Raw genomic sequence first — 19,716 nt, forward strand, 5'->3', positions numbered from 1 at the left:
ATATTTCCTCTGCTTTTCTCAAGCATGCTCTTGATATGGCATTTTGTAGTATTTTTTTTCTGCCATTTTATCTATGTATCTTTAACATAGCCCTGTAGCATAGAGCCAGAGAAGGGCGGAGATAGAGGGAAACCAAGCAGGTGGGAAGGTGCAATTAAATGTTTAGCCACGGCATGCTAAAGTAAAACGCCTTCAAATGTACTCAAATTTTGTGCAAGACAAAGTTGAACACAAAATTGGCGACATTTGGCATTTTTACGCCCCATTTGTCATTTTTATGGATATGCTGCCAAAATGATAAATATAAGATCATATGACAGATTTCTTGCAAAAATGTACAGTACGACGGATGTGTTCTTTTTAAAATCATATCCACATGTATCAGAAAAATTCCACACCAATTATAAAACCTGTAGTATGACATTTCAGTTGCAGATTTGTCATGAATTTCAATATTAGATGTGAATGTTGAAAAACTCTGTGGCATGTGAAAACGACATTGTCATAAAAGTGTTCCCCCCCTTTAGAAAATAGTGAACACTGAAATAAAATTATTCTTTTTGCAGCCTCTATACAGTGATTGAAAAATGATGTGACTTAGATTTTTGGGAAAGGAGGACTCTAATTTTGAAATTCTTCTGAATTCTGACTAGTTATTCAGTGGGGGGGAAATGGTCACTGTAAGGCCAAGGTCACACAAGCGTAGACTCTTTCTTGCGAGAGAATTGGATTGATTATGTAAATGACAATTGGATTAAACTCTGATTAGTGTATCTGACGCGCCCCTGGGCCTGCTGTGTCGCGCAGCGTCTCGCGCACGGGGGCTTACCCGGAACCGGATCAGATGAGGGTTGTAGTCTCCGAGTGGCGGGGACCCGGTCCGTGCCCAGGGAGTCAAACTCAGTGTGTGGCAGTCTTGATAGGTGTTATTTGAGTGTCGACTACGCCACCCGTTGATTTGCAGCTATGGAGCTGCCGCTGCAGGGCAGACCGCTGAGGCCGGTGTAGAATTGTGCAGCGTGATAGTATAACCCCCAACGGGAGGGGTATGGCCTCAGGGCAGCCGACGTGGAAGATGGGGGTAGCAGGAACCACTCAGAGACGGTGCGGTGTAATTCAGGGTCTTTACTGGTAACAACGATAGACCCTCCCGGAGTACTTGCTAGCGAACGGGGCCTGGTCAGTCCTTGAGCAGATGGGATCTCCCCTGGCCAGGCGGAGTTGTAGGCCTCCCAAACTGACTGTACTCCTCTGGCTACCTTGCTAGAAGCGGATATAAGTAGCCCACGTCCCTGAGTGTACCGTGTGGTGCTCACCCGTATGGCCGGTGACTCGGGGCCTTCTATGGCTTCCGCTCCACGATGGCGCTGCTGGTCCCACGCGTGTGACCGTGCCTTCGGGTTTCTGGGCCTGGGGACCTGAAATCCCCTGCCGGTCGGCTTCTGCTGCTGGGTAAGAGTTAGTCCCCACAGCCTCGGACGCCGGGTCCGGTAAGAAAGCTTCTCAGTCAGGGCGAGCTCTGCAGCTGCCAGCCCCTGACTCGTAGTAGTATTGCTCCCACTGAGCTTCTGCTGTTTCTTCCTATGACTGTTTCTCGTCTCTACTTCTTCTCTACTCCTCACCCTGCCTCAGCCCCGGGTTTATATAGGGGAAGCTCTTCCCCTCCCAAGACTGGGCAGGAGGTGTGGCATGCACAGGATCCCTGACCAAAGGACCTCCCACCTGCTCTCAGACATAACATTACATTACTGTGGGAAACCAGACCCCTGGGGTGCCACATATCCGCTTAGTGTGATCTGATTCTCTCAGATGAGAGGATTGCAGCACAGGTACAGAGAAGATGGAGAACAAAATTTCTCCTCCATTCTGTGAGTCTGCAGAATTTAGACTGCACTCAGATGTTATCCGAGTGCTGTCCAATGCTTTCCACGCAATAGACTTGAATGGGTAAGGGCGTTTGATTTGGGCAGCAAATCGCAGCATGCTGCAATTTGTTTCTCATGCCGAATCAGCATGAGAAAAAAAACACTGATCACCACTGCCTCATAGTAGAACATTGGTCCAAGTTCTACAGTTGAAACCAGAAGTTTACATACACTATATAAAAAGACGCATATGCATGTTTATCTCAATATCTGACATGAAATCAGAATAAACCTTTCCTGTTATAGGTCAATTAGGATTACCATAATTTTTAATATTTGCCAAACGCCAAAATAATGAGAGTGAATGTTTTAAGGCATTTTTATTACTCACTGCAAAGTGCATTTTATTAGTATTTGGTACCATTGCCCTTAAACTGAATGGCTTGGGTCAATCGTTTGGGATATCCTTTCACAAGTTTCTCACAATAATTGGTTGGAATTTGGGCCCATTCCTCCTGACAAAACTGGGGTAACTGATCCAGGTTTGTAGGTCGCCTTGCTCGCACCTGCCTTTTCAGCTTTGCTTATAAATTTTCAATAGGATTGAGATCAGGGCTTTGTGATGGCCACTCCAAAACATTTACTTTGTTATCCTTAAGCCACTTTGTTACCATTTTGGCAGTATGCGTCGGGTCATTCTTCATTTGGAAGACTCATTTCCGCCCAAGCTTTAACTTTCTGGCTGATGTCTTGAGATGTTGCTTCAGTATTGCCACATAATCTTCTTTTCTCATGATGCCATCTATTTTGTGAAGTGCACCAGTCCCTCCTGCAGCAAAGCAACCCCACAACATGATGCTGCCACCCCCGTGTTTCACAGTTGGGATGGTGTTCTTAGGCTTCTAAGCTTCTCCCTTTTTCTTTCAAATGTAACGATGGTCATTATGCCCAAAAAGTTCAATTTTAGTTTAATCAGACCACAGGACATGTCTCCAAAAATTAAGGTCTTTGTTCCTGTGTGCATTTGCAAACATTAATCTAGCTTTTTTATGTTTCTTTTGGAGTAATGGCGTCTTCCTGGCAGAGTGGCCTTTCAGTCCATGTTGATACAGTACTCGTTTCACTGTGGTTATTGACACAATCTTACCAGCTTCCGCCATCATCTTCACAAGGTCTTTTGCTTTTGTTCTTGGGTTGATATGTACATGTCGGACCAAAGCACGTTCATCTCTGGGACACAGAACCCGTCTCCTTCCTGAGTGGTATGATGGCTGGACATTCCCATCTTGTTTGTACTTGCGTATAATTGTTTGTACAAATGAACGAGGCACGTTCAGGTATCTTGAAATTGTACCCAAGGATGAGCCAGACTTGTGCAAGTCCACAATTCTCTTCCTGATATCTTGGCTGATTTCTTTAGACTTTCCTATGATGCTACACAAAGAAGCAGTGTGTTTCATGTGTGCATTAAAATACATCCACAGGTGTGTCTCTAATTAACTCAGATGTTGCCAAAAACCTATCAGAAGCTTCCAAACACATGACATTATCATATGGGCAGTCCAGAATTGTTTAAAGGCATAGTAATATTAGTGTATGTAAACTTTTGACTTTGCAGTAAGTAATAAAAATGCCTTAAAACATTTTCTCTCTCATTAATCTGGAATTTGGCAAATATTACAAATTATGGTAATCTTAATTGACCTAAAATGGGAAAGGTTTATTCTGATTTCATGTCAGATATTGAGAAAAACATGCATGTGTCTTTTTATATAGTGTATGTAAACTTCTGGTTTCAGTTGTATGTGATAAAACATCAGGTAGCACTCGTCCGAAGTATACGCTCTTGTGAGTGAGCCCAGAGAGCGCATAGTGCACATAGAATTGGATTAGTAATTGCCCAGAGAACAGAATAGATTTTTATTTTTAGCATTGAACCTTCAGTAATAAACATGTTATTATTGTCACAAATTATCATCATAGCCTCGCAAACATATTCATAGGTGAAAATTGAAGAAAAGTGAAACTCTTTTTCAGTTGATTTCATAAATGAAAACTCCCTTCCCTTATCCCCATCCTGAATGTATGCTGAGAATCCAATGCAGCCACATACAGTTCTGCAAGATAAAAAAAAGGTATTTTTAGTCCTCATGAACATACGAGTCAAACAGATGACTTGCAGTGTAAGCTCCCCAGGTGATGTCAGACAGATCTGGTGTGGGAATTAAAGAAATCTAGCTGTGACATTCTGCTACATTCTGATAGACCTGACTAATTCCTGCCTATGTGTGCATAATAAATATCTGTATTTTTTTTTACCTCAAAATCTTCCTATATTTTTATATTGGGGGGCAAGAGAGCAAGTACTGCACAGTAAACAGACTTTTCATCTGTGGAATTGGTATCAACAGATATAGACACTTGTGAGTCTATAGAAGTCAATCCTTCAAGCCCCTTATCGGCCACATTGTCTGTCTATGTGATATGTTCACCATTGTTCACATGTTTTCAGGTAATTCTGGAACAAATAACAATTAAAGGTTTCCGTCCCAATAACGAAAAGTTGCCAAGGAACTCTAGGCTAATAATTTAAATGACATACCATTCTGATTTATGCTAAAGGCCAAGTGATGAATTGATTATTCATATGGGCAATAATAAGGAAGACTTGTTCTATCTGCAATCTTTATAGGAGGAACGGAATGTGATATTTTACATGGTAGTAAGTCAGTGATTATTGATTTATAGAGGGGCAATGCTACATTCACAAGGGGTGGATTTTTACAGGTGTTGGGTGCTGAACCTACATTAAATCCTCAATAAAGAATAGTACTATGAAAATGAATAGACTTTATAATTTGAAAGAAAAAAATGTCTTCCCTGGCCTGATATAAGGATTTCTCTTCCTATACTACAAAGTAGTCCTAACACAAATGTGAAACGACCCACAATGCTGCAAAGAATTTGGAATACATTTTGCATTTTCAACCTCCCCACTGCTCCAATCAAGGGGGCTCTTCAGATCCCTGTTTATAGGAGCAGTGGGGGTCTGACCTCCAGCGATCAATACGTTTCGATAGGGGTTGACTGACAAATTAATATAAACCTTTTCACTGTATTTTTTTTTTATTCTTAGCAATGGTATGCAAATTAAATTGCAAAATGTGTGCTGTGTGTCGACATAGCAAATTCTAAAGTGATGAAGTTTGAGTATCAATGTAGTAAAACCACTGAAAAAGGAGTAGACACAGACAAAAGGCTTCTGCAGAAAGAGGCAAGTGGGTTTTCCATTTACATACAGTAGGAAGTAGGAGCGCTCAGTGTGACATGTACATGAAAGAATGAACATAAAAAATAGTTTATTGCTCACTACCCTATATGTGAAAATAAAGAATAGCAAGCATAAGTGAAAAGTGACAGCAAATGGACTACAACGTGGAAACAACTCTTTTCACTTCCCAGATATCCTGCCCAATTTCCATGTTATCAGCCCCCCATAAATCTTATCGCACGGACATCTTGCACTATATATCTCTCCCACAGTACTGCGAGAAATGGTATATGTGATTTTGTATGTTTTTGTACTAGATGAGTCTGAAAAATGTACACATTCAATGTTATGACATACCATGCATGCACCATATGGATGACAGCCCCAACCTTTGTAACCTGTTGGGCATTTGGAAATAAATTTGTTAACATTCTGTCCTCCATAATGGCTATACACAAAGATATCCCTCAGATTCATGGAATGACGCTATGTGATCGCAGGTTTATAGGATATGTAGTGTCTAGAGGTAACATACCCAAATATTTTTTGAGGGCCATCCACATTTTGTGACATTTAGCATTATTTGAGGAGATGAATCTTACCTTTTTAACTTCCCATGTCTCTAATTTGATGTAATAAATCTGTTCTTTTAGAAAATGTTCTTTTTTTCTGCCTTCCGGTATCCCATCTGGATCCATTTCTTGGTGTATTATCTGTCCAAAAAAAATGCATATTGAGATCCTTGGTCTGGTGTTCAAAATCAGCATCAATTGAGATATCCTCAAATTGTCCCTTTGGAATCACATCAATTAAACATTGTGGATGGGAGGATTCAGCATGTATTAACTTGTTTGCGCCTTTTTTTTTTATTGTAATCTGTTTGAATAAACCCTGTTCATCCACCTGTAATAAAATGTCCACTTTGTATGTAAGCTTGAAATTAATTTTATTTGAATATAAAGGTTGCATGAGGACATGTAAATCCTCAACTGAACCCTACCATAGACATAAAACATTATCAATATAGTGACCCCAGAATTAAACTTTATCAATTATCAATAGATAATTTATCTGTCTGGTTTCTTATCTATTGATGATCTATCAATTATCAATAGATAAGAACTTTATCAATTATCAATAGATAAGTTGTAGTCAGAGATTGACAGCGGCATTTAAGAGGTTAACAGAAGCGGGCAGCGTTCAGGTCTGCTTGCATCTGTTAAAGGCAGATTCTGGTATCTGCTGGATATGGGGCAAGCTCAGCTTCTAGGGCTTGCATCAAACATGGGGACCCAACATTGGATGTACAAGTACATCCAAAGTCGGGAAGGAGTTATAGTGCAACTGCACTTCTGGGTCACTTTACAGAATAAATTGTTATGTATGTGAATATGGGGAACAACTGACCATTATTTTGCTTGTATCATGTATTTTTAGCAGTTTTTTTTCTTTTGGACTAAAAGCCTCAGCAGTTTCTCCTTGTGTCTGTATCTTTTGCTCACCAACTCCTTCCTCCTCCGCTCTCCATAAACTTCTTTAGGAAGCAGATGTTATTTGATCCTTATCTGAGGACAGAAATGTTGACAGATTTGAGCAGTTTTTGACTCTGAATGATCAGTGCAGGAAAAAATGTCACTGAAAAGTAGAGAAAGAAAAGCTTTGATCGAAGAGTTTCTTTTTATTTCATTGTACTGTTGATTCATGAAAAAAAAATCGAACTGTAGCTGATTCTGGTTTTGACTCTGATTGATAATCATACTGCTGCCAACTTGCTGCACTACGCTGAGGCTGCTGCCCAGGGGCTTTTGCAGCAAAGGCCAGATTCCTGTACAAGGAAAACCAGAACATTCCTTGTTACCTACTAAGCAAAGTAATTATTGGAAATATTATTTATGGAAACCATATTAACTTGACAGATTTCTCTTAAAATCTTCTAACAATTGTATCTTACAAAGTAAATCACTCAACAGATTTATTGAATTAACACAGGAAAATCTACCTTAAGACATGTTAGAAGGTAGGGGAGAGGGAAAGGGATAGAGCTGTTCACGCTGGTAACATGGATGAATCCGTTGATGTAATTAGAGACCAGTGGGTGCCGTATCTGCTGGTGATTGCAGCTGACAACACGTGTTAGTAGATCATATCGTGGCATTTGTATATGTGATACACAAAATTAAAACTCGTTTGTCAACACAAGCAGCTTTTCAATAATGATTATTTAATAATAGTGTCTTGTACATTAGGTGATATTCTTAGAATGTTATGTCACAGATTTCCAGGAAGTGACATCTGAGTAGGGCTAAATAAATCAAGCACTTTAAAAACATTTTAGGCATCAAGCCCTTCAGGCTGCATTAGATTCACTGCCATTTGACTTCTCACTAATATTCTTATTTGAAGTCATTTAGATATTAATATTTATTAATATTTATTCATCTTATGGGGATTATTGTGTTTTATTTTCAGTATGTCACACACACGAAGATCTAAGGGAGTGAAGGACCAAAGAAGACAAGGATTGGAGGAGTATTGAATGTTTACAATGTTTTTCTTAGCTCAGATTTTTTTGGGCTGCACAGTCATTCACGGTAAGTGCATAGGTCATATATTGCATATCGAACTTCACCTCCTTTAGATTCATAAATGTTCCAATTAATTATTTATCTGGCTGGTAAATATGCTAAGGAGGTTTTATGAGGAATAACAAAGTTTGTACGCTGAACCATACATGGTCACCAATTGATGGGTGCAAGGCTAATGGAGAAGAGAAGTTAAGGTACTGTAACGGGTCTGGGAGGCGGAACCTCTGAGCAACTTATACAAGGGGGCAGTCCTTGTAAGGAAGCGGGTGGCGACCAGGGAAGACAGGCAGGCGGTCACAGCAGGTGACCGGGACAGTCTCTGGGCAAACGGGCAGGAGGTCACGGCAAGTGACCGGGACAGTCTCTGGGTAAACAGGCAGGAGGTCACAGCAAGTGACCGGGACAGTCTCTGGGTAAACGGGCAGGAGGTCACGGCAAGTGACCGGGGCAGTCTCTGGGTAAACGGGCAGGAGGTCACGGCAAGTGACCGGGGCAGTCTCTGGGTAAACGGGCAGGAGGTCACGGCAAGTGACCGGGGCAGTCTCTGGGTAAACGGGCAGGAGGTCACGGCAAGTGACCGGGGCAGTCTCTGGGTAAACGGGCAGGTACGACCTGTGACGGCTGAGCCTCCAGGTAGGCTAGCAGGCAGATGGCAGATGAGTGCTCCCAGGTGAGCAGGCGAGAGTCTCAGGATAAGCAGGTGGTCACAGCATGTGACGGCGGAGCCTCCAGGTAGGCTAACAGGCAGGTAGCAGATGATCGCTCCCAGGTGAGCGGGCAAGAGTCTCTGGACTGGCAGGTGGTCACAGCACGTGACGGCGGAGCCTCTAGGTAGGCTAACAGGCAGGTAGCAGATGAGCGCTCCCAGGTGAGCGGGTAAGAGTCTCTGGACTGGCAGGTGGTCACAGCACGTGACGGCGGAGCCTCTAGGTAGGCTAACAGGCAGGTAGCAGATGAGCGCTCCCAGGTGAGCGGACAAGAGTCTCTGGACTGGCAGGTGGTCACAGCACGTGACGGCGGAGCCTCCAGGTAGGCTATCAGGCAGGTAGCAGGTGAGCGCTCCCAGGTGAGCGGGCAAGCTGGTCCATAGACAGACTGACAGGTGTCGGAAGGCAGACCGTCGGACCTCAGGCTAGCAAGCAGGAAAGCGGATGACAGGCAGGAATCAGGCAGCAAACTGGCAGGAGACTGGCAGGTAACTGGCAACGGGACCTGAGGGCTGAAGCAGAGTAGTGAACAGTGCAACAACATTGCTCGGGCACCTCCATTTTGGAGGAGGTGCCTTATATATGGAGGGATCCTCCGGCCATTGGTCGGGGACTCCTTAGGGCGACGCGCGCGGCCCCTTTAAGAGAGGGGGAGCGCGCGCGCCCTAAGCACAGTGACCGGGGGAGAGCGGGCGCTGCAGGCAGAGCGGGAGGAAGCCGCCGGGCACGGAGCAGAGAGGTGAGGGGAACAGCGTCCCTGCCTAGCAGGAGGCAGGGACGCCGACGCTACAGTACCCCCCCCTTTAGGCCCCCTCTTTTTTAGGCCAGACAGAAATTTAGCAAGGATGAGAGGGGCATGGATGTTCTCTCGGGGCTCCCATGTTCTCTCCTCAGGACCAAACCCCTTCCAATCCACTAGAAAAAAGGTCTTTCCTCTTACCCTTTTGGTGGCCAGAATGTTCTCTACCTCAAACTCGTCTTCAGCAGAAACCGGAGCAGGAGGCGTACCTGTAGGCTTGGAAAAGGAGTTAAGTACCACGGGTTTGAGAAGAGATACATGGAAGGAGTTAGGGATCCGTAAGTTGGCCGGGAGTTTCAATTTATAGGCCACCGGGTTGATCTGTTTGATAACCTCCAGTGGGCCGATGAACCGAGGCCCTAACTTATAGGAAGGAATCTTGAGCCGGACATATTTGGATGAGAGCCAGACTTTATCTCCGGGACGAAATTGTGGGGAATCCAGGCGTTTTTTGTCGGTGTGTCTCTTCATCCGCTCGGATGACTGAAGGAGTGCGGATCGGGTGCTCTCCCAAATGGAGGAAAATTTGCTAACGAGAGATTCCGCGGCCGGGTTGTCCACAGAGGTGGAGACAGGAAAAGGGATCCGAGGATGCTGACCGAAGACTACAAAAAACGGGGATTTAGAAGAAGATTCGCTCTCGTGATTGTTGTAAGAGAACTCGGCCCATGGTAGGAGATCCACCCAGTCTGAATGGTGGGCATTAACGAAGTGCCGGAGGTAACTGGTCAAATTCTGATTGATCCGCTCCACTTGACCATTGGACTGTGGGTGGTAAGCGGAGGAGAAGTCCAGGGTGACGTCGAGCATTTTACATGTGGCTCTCCAGAAGCGTGAGGTGAACTGAACCCCACGATCCGACACGATGTGGAGAGGCAGACCATGGAGATGGAAGATGTGGCGGATAAAGTCCTTAGCTAGCTCGGGAGCAGACGGGAGTCCTGGCAGGGGAATAAAATGAGCCATTTTGGAAAAGCGGTCAGCGACCACCCAAATGACCGTACAACCGGCAGAGACGGGGAGATCTGTTATGAAGTCCATAGCTATATGTTGCCACGGGGCAGCAGACACAGGCAGAGGAAGAAGGCGGCCGGCAGGCAGGTGTCTCGGAACTTTGTTGCGGGCGCAGGACACACAGGCAGAAACAAAGTCAATTACATCCTTGTGCAGGGTAGGCCACCAGTAGTGCCGGGTAATAAGCTGGAGGGTCTTTTTCTGACCGGCGTGCCCAGCTAGCTTAGACGAGTGACCCCAGTGTAGAATCTTCTCCCGATCGGACTCCGTTACGAACGTCTTACCGGGAGGGAGACGATTAAGGCCCACGGGGGCTACCTGCATTACTCTGGCGGGATCGATGATGTGTTTAGGCTCCTCCTCAAGATCAGACACCAGAAAGGATCGGGACAGGGCGTCAGCTTTGATGTTTTTGTCAGCCGGACGAAAATGAAGAATGAAATCAAAGCGGGCAAAAAACAAAGACCACCGGGCTTGGCGCGGGTTAAGTCTCTGGGCGCTCTGGAGATATGCCAAGTTCTTGTGGTCAGTGTAAATTATTACCGGGTGGAGAGCCCCCTCGAGCAGGTAACGCCACTCCTCCAGTGCCATCTTAATGGCCAACAATTCTCGGTCTCCTATAGAATAATTGCGCTCAGAAGAGGAGAAAAGTTTGGAGAAAAAGCCGCAGGTTACCTTTCTTCCGGAAGAAGATTTTTGGGTAAGTACCGCCCCAGCTCCGGAGGAGGATGCGTCAACTTCTAGGAAGAATTGTTTGTTGCCGTCCGGACGATGCAGCACCGAGGCGGAGAGGAAGGCCTGTTTTAAGGAAAGAAATGCCTCCTCTGCTTCGGGCGGCCATTCTCTGGGGTTCGTACCTTTACGGGTGAGAGCAGAGATAGGGGCGGTCCGGGAAGAGAAGTGCGGTATGAACAGGCGGTAATAGTTGGCGAAGCCCAGGAACCGCTGAATAGCCTTCAACCCCTCTGGTCGGGGCCACTTCTGGATGGCAGACAGTTTCTCAGGATCCATTTGTAGACCAGTCTGAGAGATTATGTAGCCCAGAAATGGAAGAGAGGTCTGCTCAAAGATGCACTTCTCATATTTAGCGTAGAGGTGGTTCTGCCTGAGCCTGAGCAGGACCTGACGAACGTCCCTCCGGTGAGTAGGAAGATCCGGAGAGAAGACCAAGATACCGTCCAGGTACACCACCATGCAGGAGTAGAGAAGATCACGAAAGATGTCATTGACCAACTCTTGAAAGACGGCAGGAGCGTTACAGAGACCGAAGGGCATCACAAGGTACTCATAGTGGCCGTCCCGGGTATTGAATGCCGTCTTCCACTCATCCCCCTGACGGATACGAACCAGGTTATATGCCCCACGGAGATCCAGTTTGGTGAAGATTCTAGCCCCCCTCAGATGGTCAAATAATTCAGGAATAAGCGGAAGGGGGTATTTATTCTTCACAGTAATCTGGTTTAGGCCTCTATAGTCTATACATGGACGGAGTGAGCCGTCCTTCTTTTTGACAAAGAAGAAGCCTGCTCCCGCCGGGGAGGTAGATTTCCGGATAAATCCCCGGGCCAGGTTCTCCTCAATATATTCAGACATGGACCGGGTTTCAGCAGCGGACAAAGGGTAGATTCGCCCACGGGGAGGAGTAGAGCCGGGCATCAGGTCGATTGGGCAGTCGTATGGTCTATGAGGAGGTAAAGTCTCTGGCTGGGGTAGGAGAAGGACGGGCAGGATGAACGGGAACTAGACAAGTCTTATGGCAGTCCTGTCCCCAGCGAAGGACCTCTCCGGTCTGCCAGTCAAGCACGGGTGCATGTCTCTGGAGCCAAGGCAGGCCAAGCAATAGTGCGTGAGAGAGTCCAGGCAGAACATGAAAGGAGATGCTCTCGGAATGCAGCATTCCCACCTGTAGAGTCAGAGATTCGGTGATGAGTTGGATGGGATGTGGTAAGAGGCCCCCATCCACGGCGGCGACAGATATAGGTACGGCCAGAGGTTTGGTGGGAATGTGGTATTTTTCTACCAGGGATTGAGAGATGAGATTTCCAGCAGCTCCAGAGTCAAGTTGAGCCAGTTCAAAATAGCGGTTCTCTCCGCAGAGGATAGAAACAGACAGCATCAGGGATGGAGAGGGTTTACTTTTGTCTAGACACAGGCGTTTCCCGACCTCTCAGGGCAGGAACGGATCCGGTGCTCCTTACTGCCACAGTAGAAACAGCTCCCCTCGGCACGACGTAAGTCTTGACGGGTCTTGACCATCTTGGTCTGGTCGACCTGCATAGGCTCAGGTGAGTGTGCCTGGGGAGTAACAGGGGGAGTGACGGGTCTCTGGAAGGTAGGGACTAGACGTGGAATCCTCCTCTCACGGGTGACCTCCCTAGCGCACTCCTGGAACCGGATGTCAATCCGGGTGGCAAGTGTAATCAAGTCGTCGAGAGTGGTAGGAATGTCCCGACCGGCGAGTTCATCTTTAATACGGCCGGACAGAGCCTCCCAGAAGACGGACACCAGGGCGTCGTTATCCCAGGCCAGCTCCGAAGCAAGGGTACGGAACCGTATGGCATATTGGCCCACGGTGAGACTCCCTTGACGGAGGCGTAGCAGAGATGAGGCGGATGAGGTCTTCCGTCCGGGTTCGTCGAAGACCTTCCGGAAAGCCGTGAGAAAGGCTGGCAGGTCGGACACCAGAGGGTCTCCTCTCTCCCATAGAGGATTTAGCCAAGCCAGTGCCTCTCCCGTGAGATGGGACATGATGAAGGCTACTTTGGCCCGGTCGGAATTAAACTGGTGGGACTGGTGTTCAAAGTGCAGGGTGCACTGGTTAATGAAGCCCCGAGCTTGAGCGGAGTCGCCTCCGAAGCGAGGAGGTGCAGAAAGCCGGATTCCAGAGCAGGATACTATGGTATTGGTGGGCAGCGGAGCAGCCGGGCTGCGAGTCATGACACTAGCGGTGGTTGCTGGTGGGGCAGTCAAAGTGTCCAGGCGAGTATTGACATTCCGCAGGTGACCCAGGATGGACTCCTGTTGGGACCTCTGTCGGGACAGTTCATGACAAAGGTCTGAGAGCGAGGGAGCTTGGGTGCCACCGGGTTCCATGGCCCGAGCAAACTGTAACGGGTCTGGGAGGCGGAACCTCTGAGCAACTTATACAAGGGGGCAGTCCTTGTAAGGAAGCGGGTGGCGACCAGGGAAGACAGGCAGGCGGTCACAGCAGGTGACCGGGACAGTCTCTGGGCAAACGGGCAGGAGGTCACGGCAAGTGACCGGGACAGTCTCTGGGTAAACGGGCAGGAGGTCACAGCAAGTGACCGGGACAGTCTCTGGGTAAACGGGCAGGAGGTCACGGCAAGTGACCGGGGCAGTCTCTGGGTAAACGGGCAGGAGGTCACGGCAAGTGACCGGGGCAGTCTCTGGGTAAACGGGCAGGAGGTCACGGCAAGTGACCGGGGCAGTCTCTGGGTAAACGGGCAGGTACGACCTGTGACGGCTGAGCCTCCAGGTAGGCTAGCAGGCAGATGGCAGATGAGTGCTCCCAGGTGAGCAGGCGAGAGTCTCAGGATAAGCAGGTGGTCACAGCATGTGACGGCGGAGCCTCCAGGTAGGCTAACAGGCAGGTAGCAGATGAGCGCTCCCAGGTGAGCGGGTAAGAGTCTCTAGACTGGCAGGTGGTCACAGCACGTGACGGCGGAGCCTCTAGGTAGGCTAACAGGCAGGTAGCAGATGAGCGCTCCCAGGTGAGCGGGTAAGAGTCTCTGGACTGGCAGGTGGTCACAGCACGTGACGGCGGAGCCTCTAGGTAGGCTAACAGGCAGGTAGCAGATGAGCGCTCCCAGGTGAGCGGGCAAGAGTCTCTGGACTGGCAGGTGGTCACAGCACGTGACGGCGGAGCCTCCAGGTAGGCTATCAGGCAGGTAGCAGGTGAGCGCTCCCAGGTGAGCGGGTAAGAGTCTCTAGACTGGCAGGTGGTCACAGCACGTGACGGCGGAGCCTCTAGGTAGGCTAACAGGCAGGTAGCAGATGAGCGCTCCCAGGTGAGCGGGTAAGAGTCTCTGGACTGGCAGGTGGTAACAGCACGTGACGGCGGAGCCTCTAGGTAGGCTAACAGGCAGGTAGCAGATGAGCGCTCCCAGGTGAGCGGGCAAGAGTCTCTGGACTGGCAGGTGGTCACAGCACGTGACGGCGGAGCCTCCAGGTAGGCTATCAGGCAGGTAGCAGGTGAGCGCTCCCAGGTGAGCGGGCAAGTTGGTCCATAGACAGACTGACAGGTGTCGGAAGGCAGACCGTCGGACCTCAGGCTAGCAAGCAGGAAAGCGGATGACAGGCAGGAATCAGGCAGCAAACTGGCAGGAGACTGGCAGGTAACTGGCAGGTAACTGGCAACGGGACCTGAGGGCTGAAGCAGAGTAGTGAACAGTGCAACAATATTGCTCGGGCACCTCCATTTTGGAGGAGGTGCCTTATATATGGAGCGATCCTCCGGCCATTGGCCGGGGACTCCTTAGGGCGACGCGCGCGGCCCATTTAAGAGAGGGGGAGCGCGCGCGCCCTAAGCACAGTGACCGGGGGAGAGCGGGCGCTGCAGGCAGAGCGGGAGGAAGCCGCCGGGCACGGAGCAGAGAGGTGAGGGGAACAGAGTCCCTGCCTAGCAGGAGGCAGGGACGCCGACGCTACAGGTACTTTAGCAATGCTTAGTTGTAATGGCATATTATCAGTTGGCATTTTACCTTGGCTTTATGTTTCAAAAAGCTTTGTGTAATTGATCATTTCTGATTAAAAAAAAATGTCAGTCTGCTGATTGGCCATGGTACATTTTATGTAGATACTTATAAATGGGATTTAAAAATAAAACTTTACTATGAAACTGAAGTGGCCACAATTTAAACACGCAACTTTATTTTAGTGGATCCTGAGCAATGTCAAACTGGGACGTCTACGTCCCACAAGTAGAAATGACTCTAAGAGCCCACCCAAATATTAGCGGTTTAATTTTGGCCTCCAGGGCATGGCATTCCCAGAGCCTTAACTTGTCCCATTGAGATAGTTAGTTATATGAAGGTTTGTAATTTGTATTAATGCCATTTTTAAATATATATATATATATATATATATATATATATATATATATATATATATATATATATGTATATATAATGTTTTTATTGATTTTTGCTTACACTTTTTTGGGGGGAGGGGCATGAGAAGTTTTATGTACAGTACAGGCCAAAAGTTTGGACACACCTTCTCATTTAAAGATTTTTCTGAATTTTCATGACTATGAAAATTGTACATTCACACTGAAGGCATCAAAACTATGAATTAACACATGTGGAATTATATACTTAACAAAAAAGTGTGAAACAACTGAAAATATGTTTTATATTCTAAGTTCTTCAAAGTAGCCACCTTTTGCTTTGATGACTGCTTTGCACACTCTTGGCATTCTCTTGATGAGCTTCCAAGATCGCTGGGGGTCCCAAGATCAGCTGTTAGACTGTGTTCAGAATTACTAAGCAAGTGGGTATTTTGACCATTTCATCATTTCCAATTCCAATATGTATAAACTTGAATGCTTATTGGATGAAGCAGATTAGGTGATGTGTATTTGTGTAATGAGAGAAAGTGCGGCCTAAGGATATCAACCCTTTATCAAGGTGTGCAGAATTATTAGGCACACAGTGTATAAGCTCCAGGCTGCAGCCAGATATAAAGACATTTAATGGAGCTGCAATGCTGCTGTGTCCTGCAGATCCGCTCCTAGAGACAATAGGACTACAGAATGGCTCTAATTCTCTAGCTGGACCCCCACCAATGTAATATTGAAGACTTATCCTTCCAATAGGTCATCAATATTTTATCCCCAGACAACTACTATAAAAGGACCAAGTTCGGCACCAAGAACTTCAGAAATGGCAACAAACCTAAGCATTTTGCATAGATAAGGTATTGGACCCAAGCTTAGCACTAAGGTACAATGACAGAATCTAGCTTAGAACAAAGATATTGTAACAGAACTGCTTGAATGCGAAGCACACTCAGTACTAATATGTGCTAACAGAACATGGCTCAGTGCAAAGATACTCCAACAGACCCAAGCTCAAAGCCAAGAAATGTAGAGATGTTAACAAAAAAACAATATTGCATTAATTGTGAACTGCTTGCTTAATATTAATACAGTGCAGCCACTAACAACAACAATCTAAGTAATTTCTGATCCTTCTTGGCAACTGTAATGCAGGTCACCAGATGCAATGCACAGAAAACGTGAGGCAGGAACAGTCAGTGAATGGTTTAGTTCTGTTCAGATGCAGCAGAAATTTACAGCAGTTACAAAACAATTAATGCTATTAAACAATGCAAATCAACAATGATAATAACAGGAAAGTACTTCAATATGTTATGCTAATGTTCTCCTTACGAGGGTGATACACCCTTTTATGGGAACTACCAAGTTAGTTCTTCCTCAAGTTCTGGCCCTAGCAGGGGTCAACGAGTTTTCACGCCAGGCCACAAGTCTTTCTGACAAAGTCTATTAAAGTGCGTTGAGCCTCCCACACACAAACCGGTCCTCTCCCCACCTGTTATCCTTACCCAGGCCAACCCCGGTACCGTATGTTATAGCTGGAAGTGACGGCCTTGCTCACTCGTGCTGTCTCTGTAACCGCAGGCGTGCTCCTCTGGTTGCCATCTCCTCTTCAGTGTTTGACTGTCGGCGGACGTCTCCTGGGATGGAAAGGATGGTTTCTCGACTGTCGACAAGTGTCGTCTAGCCTCTGGGACTTGACTGGCGCGGGTTATGGTCTTGACCGGCGCAGTCTGAACTCTGGGTCTTGACGGTCATAGTTGGGTATCTGGGTCTCACGGGGCGTCGTCTGGACCTTGTCTGGTGTCAACCAGCACCTTGGTGGCGTAGACTTTCCACTGCAGACTGTCACGCTGGCCTCAGTGCTGTCTCTCATCCGCATCTGCTCCACTCTCCTCCTTGAAGCCAAATCCTCCTGCGGTTTGGCACACAAAGCTTTTACATCCAGGAACTCTGGCATGTGAGTCACCTGACCAGGTCCAGCACAAGAATTCTCTCCCCCTGCAATTCTTCTGGTGCCAATTAGTTCCGCCTGGTTTCAGCCCTCCAGCAGATCAGTCTTTCTTCTCTGTTGCCACATCACGCAAGGACTCTTCAGGGGTAACAACACTTCCTCTTACACAGCCTCACCTCAAATGTCTGCTACAGGTGCCCTGAATGCTATATTTGATCTCAGCTTCTATAATTTCATGTACATTTTTTTTCTACATACAGGCATGCTTTTACACTGCTTTTAAAATTATTATGAAATTATTATACAAATTGGATTTAAGTTTTAGAAAGATGTAACTTTTTGTTTTTCACAAACTCATTGATGGTATTTGTGTCACAAAGCCGTTGGATCACTGAAATCAATCTCAAAAGCTTAATGAGGAAAGTTTCTGCAAGAAAAATTAATCGGATTAAGAGAGCAGCTACTAAAATATCATTACAAAGCAGCAAACAGGTGTTTTCAGCTGCTGGTGCCTCTGGAATCCCAAAAACGTCGAGTTGTAGAATCCTCCAGAGGCTTACAGTTTTGCATAAACCTACTATTCGGCCAGCCCTAAACAATGCTCACAAGCAGAAACTGTTACAATGGGCCCAGAGATACATGAAGGCTAGTTTAAAACAGTCTGGTTTACTGACGAGTGGCGTGCAAACCTGGATGGTCCAGATGTATGGAGTAATGGATAGTCATTGGTTGGCCACCAAGTCCCAACAAGGCTGCGACATCAGCAAGGAGTTCTCAGAAAAGATGGAGGTCAGCAGCACTCACTGCAAGGGACGCACGTCCATAATCCTCAAGGAACCCACTTGAGGAAATATCAGCATACAAAAGTAAAAGACAGCATCCATGCCAGGGTGTTCAATTGCAAAGGTCGTGTTTATTCTGCCATCCCAAAACACGCAACGTTTCGACCCTGTGTGGGTGTTTGTCAAGAATAGGTGAAAAAACATGGGGCCGTCCTTATGTAGTGTGGTTCACAATAGATCCCCAATCACTGCAAAGGTTCAACCCCCACATCAATAATGATTAGATAATTAGAATATAGTACAAAAAACACAGATCCATACATTAACACAGAGGTTATTTTAAATACGACATCCATAAAATATAATCCTACTCAAAAACAAATATATTAGACCATTATTTACATATGTATTGTACCTCAGTTCACCCATCAGGCTTGGCATTATGATATCTAAGCAACCACCCACCACCAATCACTTCATAAGTATGGAGGTTCTCCAGACCAATCACCATAGGTGTATGGATAGGCACCAAAGGAGGATGTCCACAATCATGTGTATGAACTCCAATCGGATCACACCAGAAGGACCTGCCACATCACAGGAAAGCGATCACATGACCGCACCCATGTGACCTGTGATCCCATCACGTTTGCACAAACAGCGTACATTATTGGTCTAAATGCACATTTTATTGCTAGAATAACCCCCACATTATGTATATACCTCTCCTAACTCTTCAATATAAACATTGTAATGGCATAAATTGTCCTGGCGTGTGGGGAGCAGTGACTATTCCAGCACAGCGTCTCACACTGTGTGAGGGCACACGGCAGGGACGCCATGCGCGCCCTGCTATGCGCGGCTCACACAGTGAGAGTGTCGGCAGAAGAGCGGGACAGCGCTGGAGGAGAAAGGAGGTGAGTATGAGTGTTTATTTTTTTTGTAGGCAGCGTGATGGGGACTCAGAGGGTGCCATGCATACCAGGATGGGGGCTCGAGGGGTGCCATGCATACCAGGATGGGGGCTTAAGGGGTGCCATGCATACCAGGATGGGGGCTCAAGGGGTGACATGCATACCAGGATGGGGGCTCAAGGGGTGCCATGCATACCAGGATGGGGTATCAAGGGGTGCCATACATACCAGGATGGGGGCCTAAGGGGTGCCATGTATACCAGGATGGGGGCTCAAAGGATGTCATACATACCAGGATGGGGGCTCAAGGGGTGCCATGCTTACCAGGATGGAGGCTCAGAGGGTGCCATGCATACCAGGATGGGGGCACAAGGGGTGCCATGCATACCAGGATGTGGTATCAAGGGGTGCCATTCATACCAGGATGGGGGATAAAGGGGTGCCATGCATACCAGGATGGGGAATCAATGGGTGTCATGAATACCAAGATGGGGTATAAAGGGGTGCCATGCATACCAGGATGGGGGATAAAGGGGTGCCATGCATACCAGGATGGGGGATCAAGGGGTACCATGCATACCAGGATGGGGATGAGGGCCAGGTATACCAGGAAGGAGGGGCCATACATACCAGGATGGAGGATATTAACAGAATTGGGGGACATTACCCCAATACCAGTGTCCGCAGCAGACCCCCTCCCTCATAACAGGGAATCATGACCACATTTTTTTCTTAAATTTTCCTCCTT

At 47.0% G+C, this 19,716-nt stretch overlaps 1 protein-coding gene and 1 long non-coding RNA gene across 12 annotated transcripts in view; one reads left to right on the top strand and one right to left on the bottom strand.

Moving 5' to 3' along the window:
- Positions 1-19,716, top strand: part of HHLA2 (HHLA2 member of B7 family) — a 162,744-nt gene that overhangs the window by 40,717 nt on the left and 102,311 nt on the right. For all 11 annotated transcript variants that reach the window (XM_073664597.1, XM_073664604.1, XM_073664598.1 and 8 more), the window contains one exon: positions 7,606-7,727. In XM_073664597.1, the coding sequence (XP_073520698.1) occupies positions 7,673-7,727 (55 nt within the window). In that variant the 5' untranslated portion in view covers positions 7,606-7,672. The remainder of the gene's footprint in view (positions 1-7,605; positions 7,728-19,716) is intronic.
- Positions 5,759-7,252, bottom strand: LOC141251993 (uncharacterized). The gene is made up of 3 exons (XR_012313480.1): positions 7,136-7,252; positions 6,544-6,701; positions 5,759-5,849 (listed from the first exon to the last, which is right to left on the bottom strand). It is a non-coding gene; the product is annotated as an uncharacterized lncRNA (long non-coding RNA).

Source organism: Phyllobates terribilis, unplaced genomic scaffold, assembly GCF_046119375.1.
Source record: "Phyllobates terribilis strain yellow unplaced genomic scaffold, ASM4611937v1 Scaffold_2__4_contigs__length_985480577, whole genome shotgun sequence".
NCBI lineage: Eukaryota > Metazoa > Chordata > Amphibia > Anura > Dendrobatidae > Phyllobates > Phyllobates terribilis.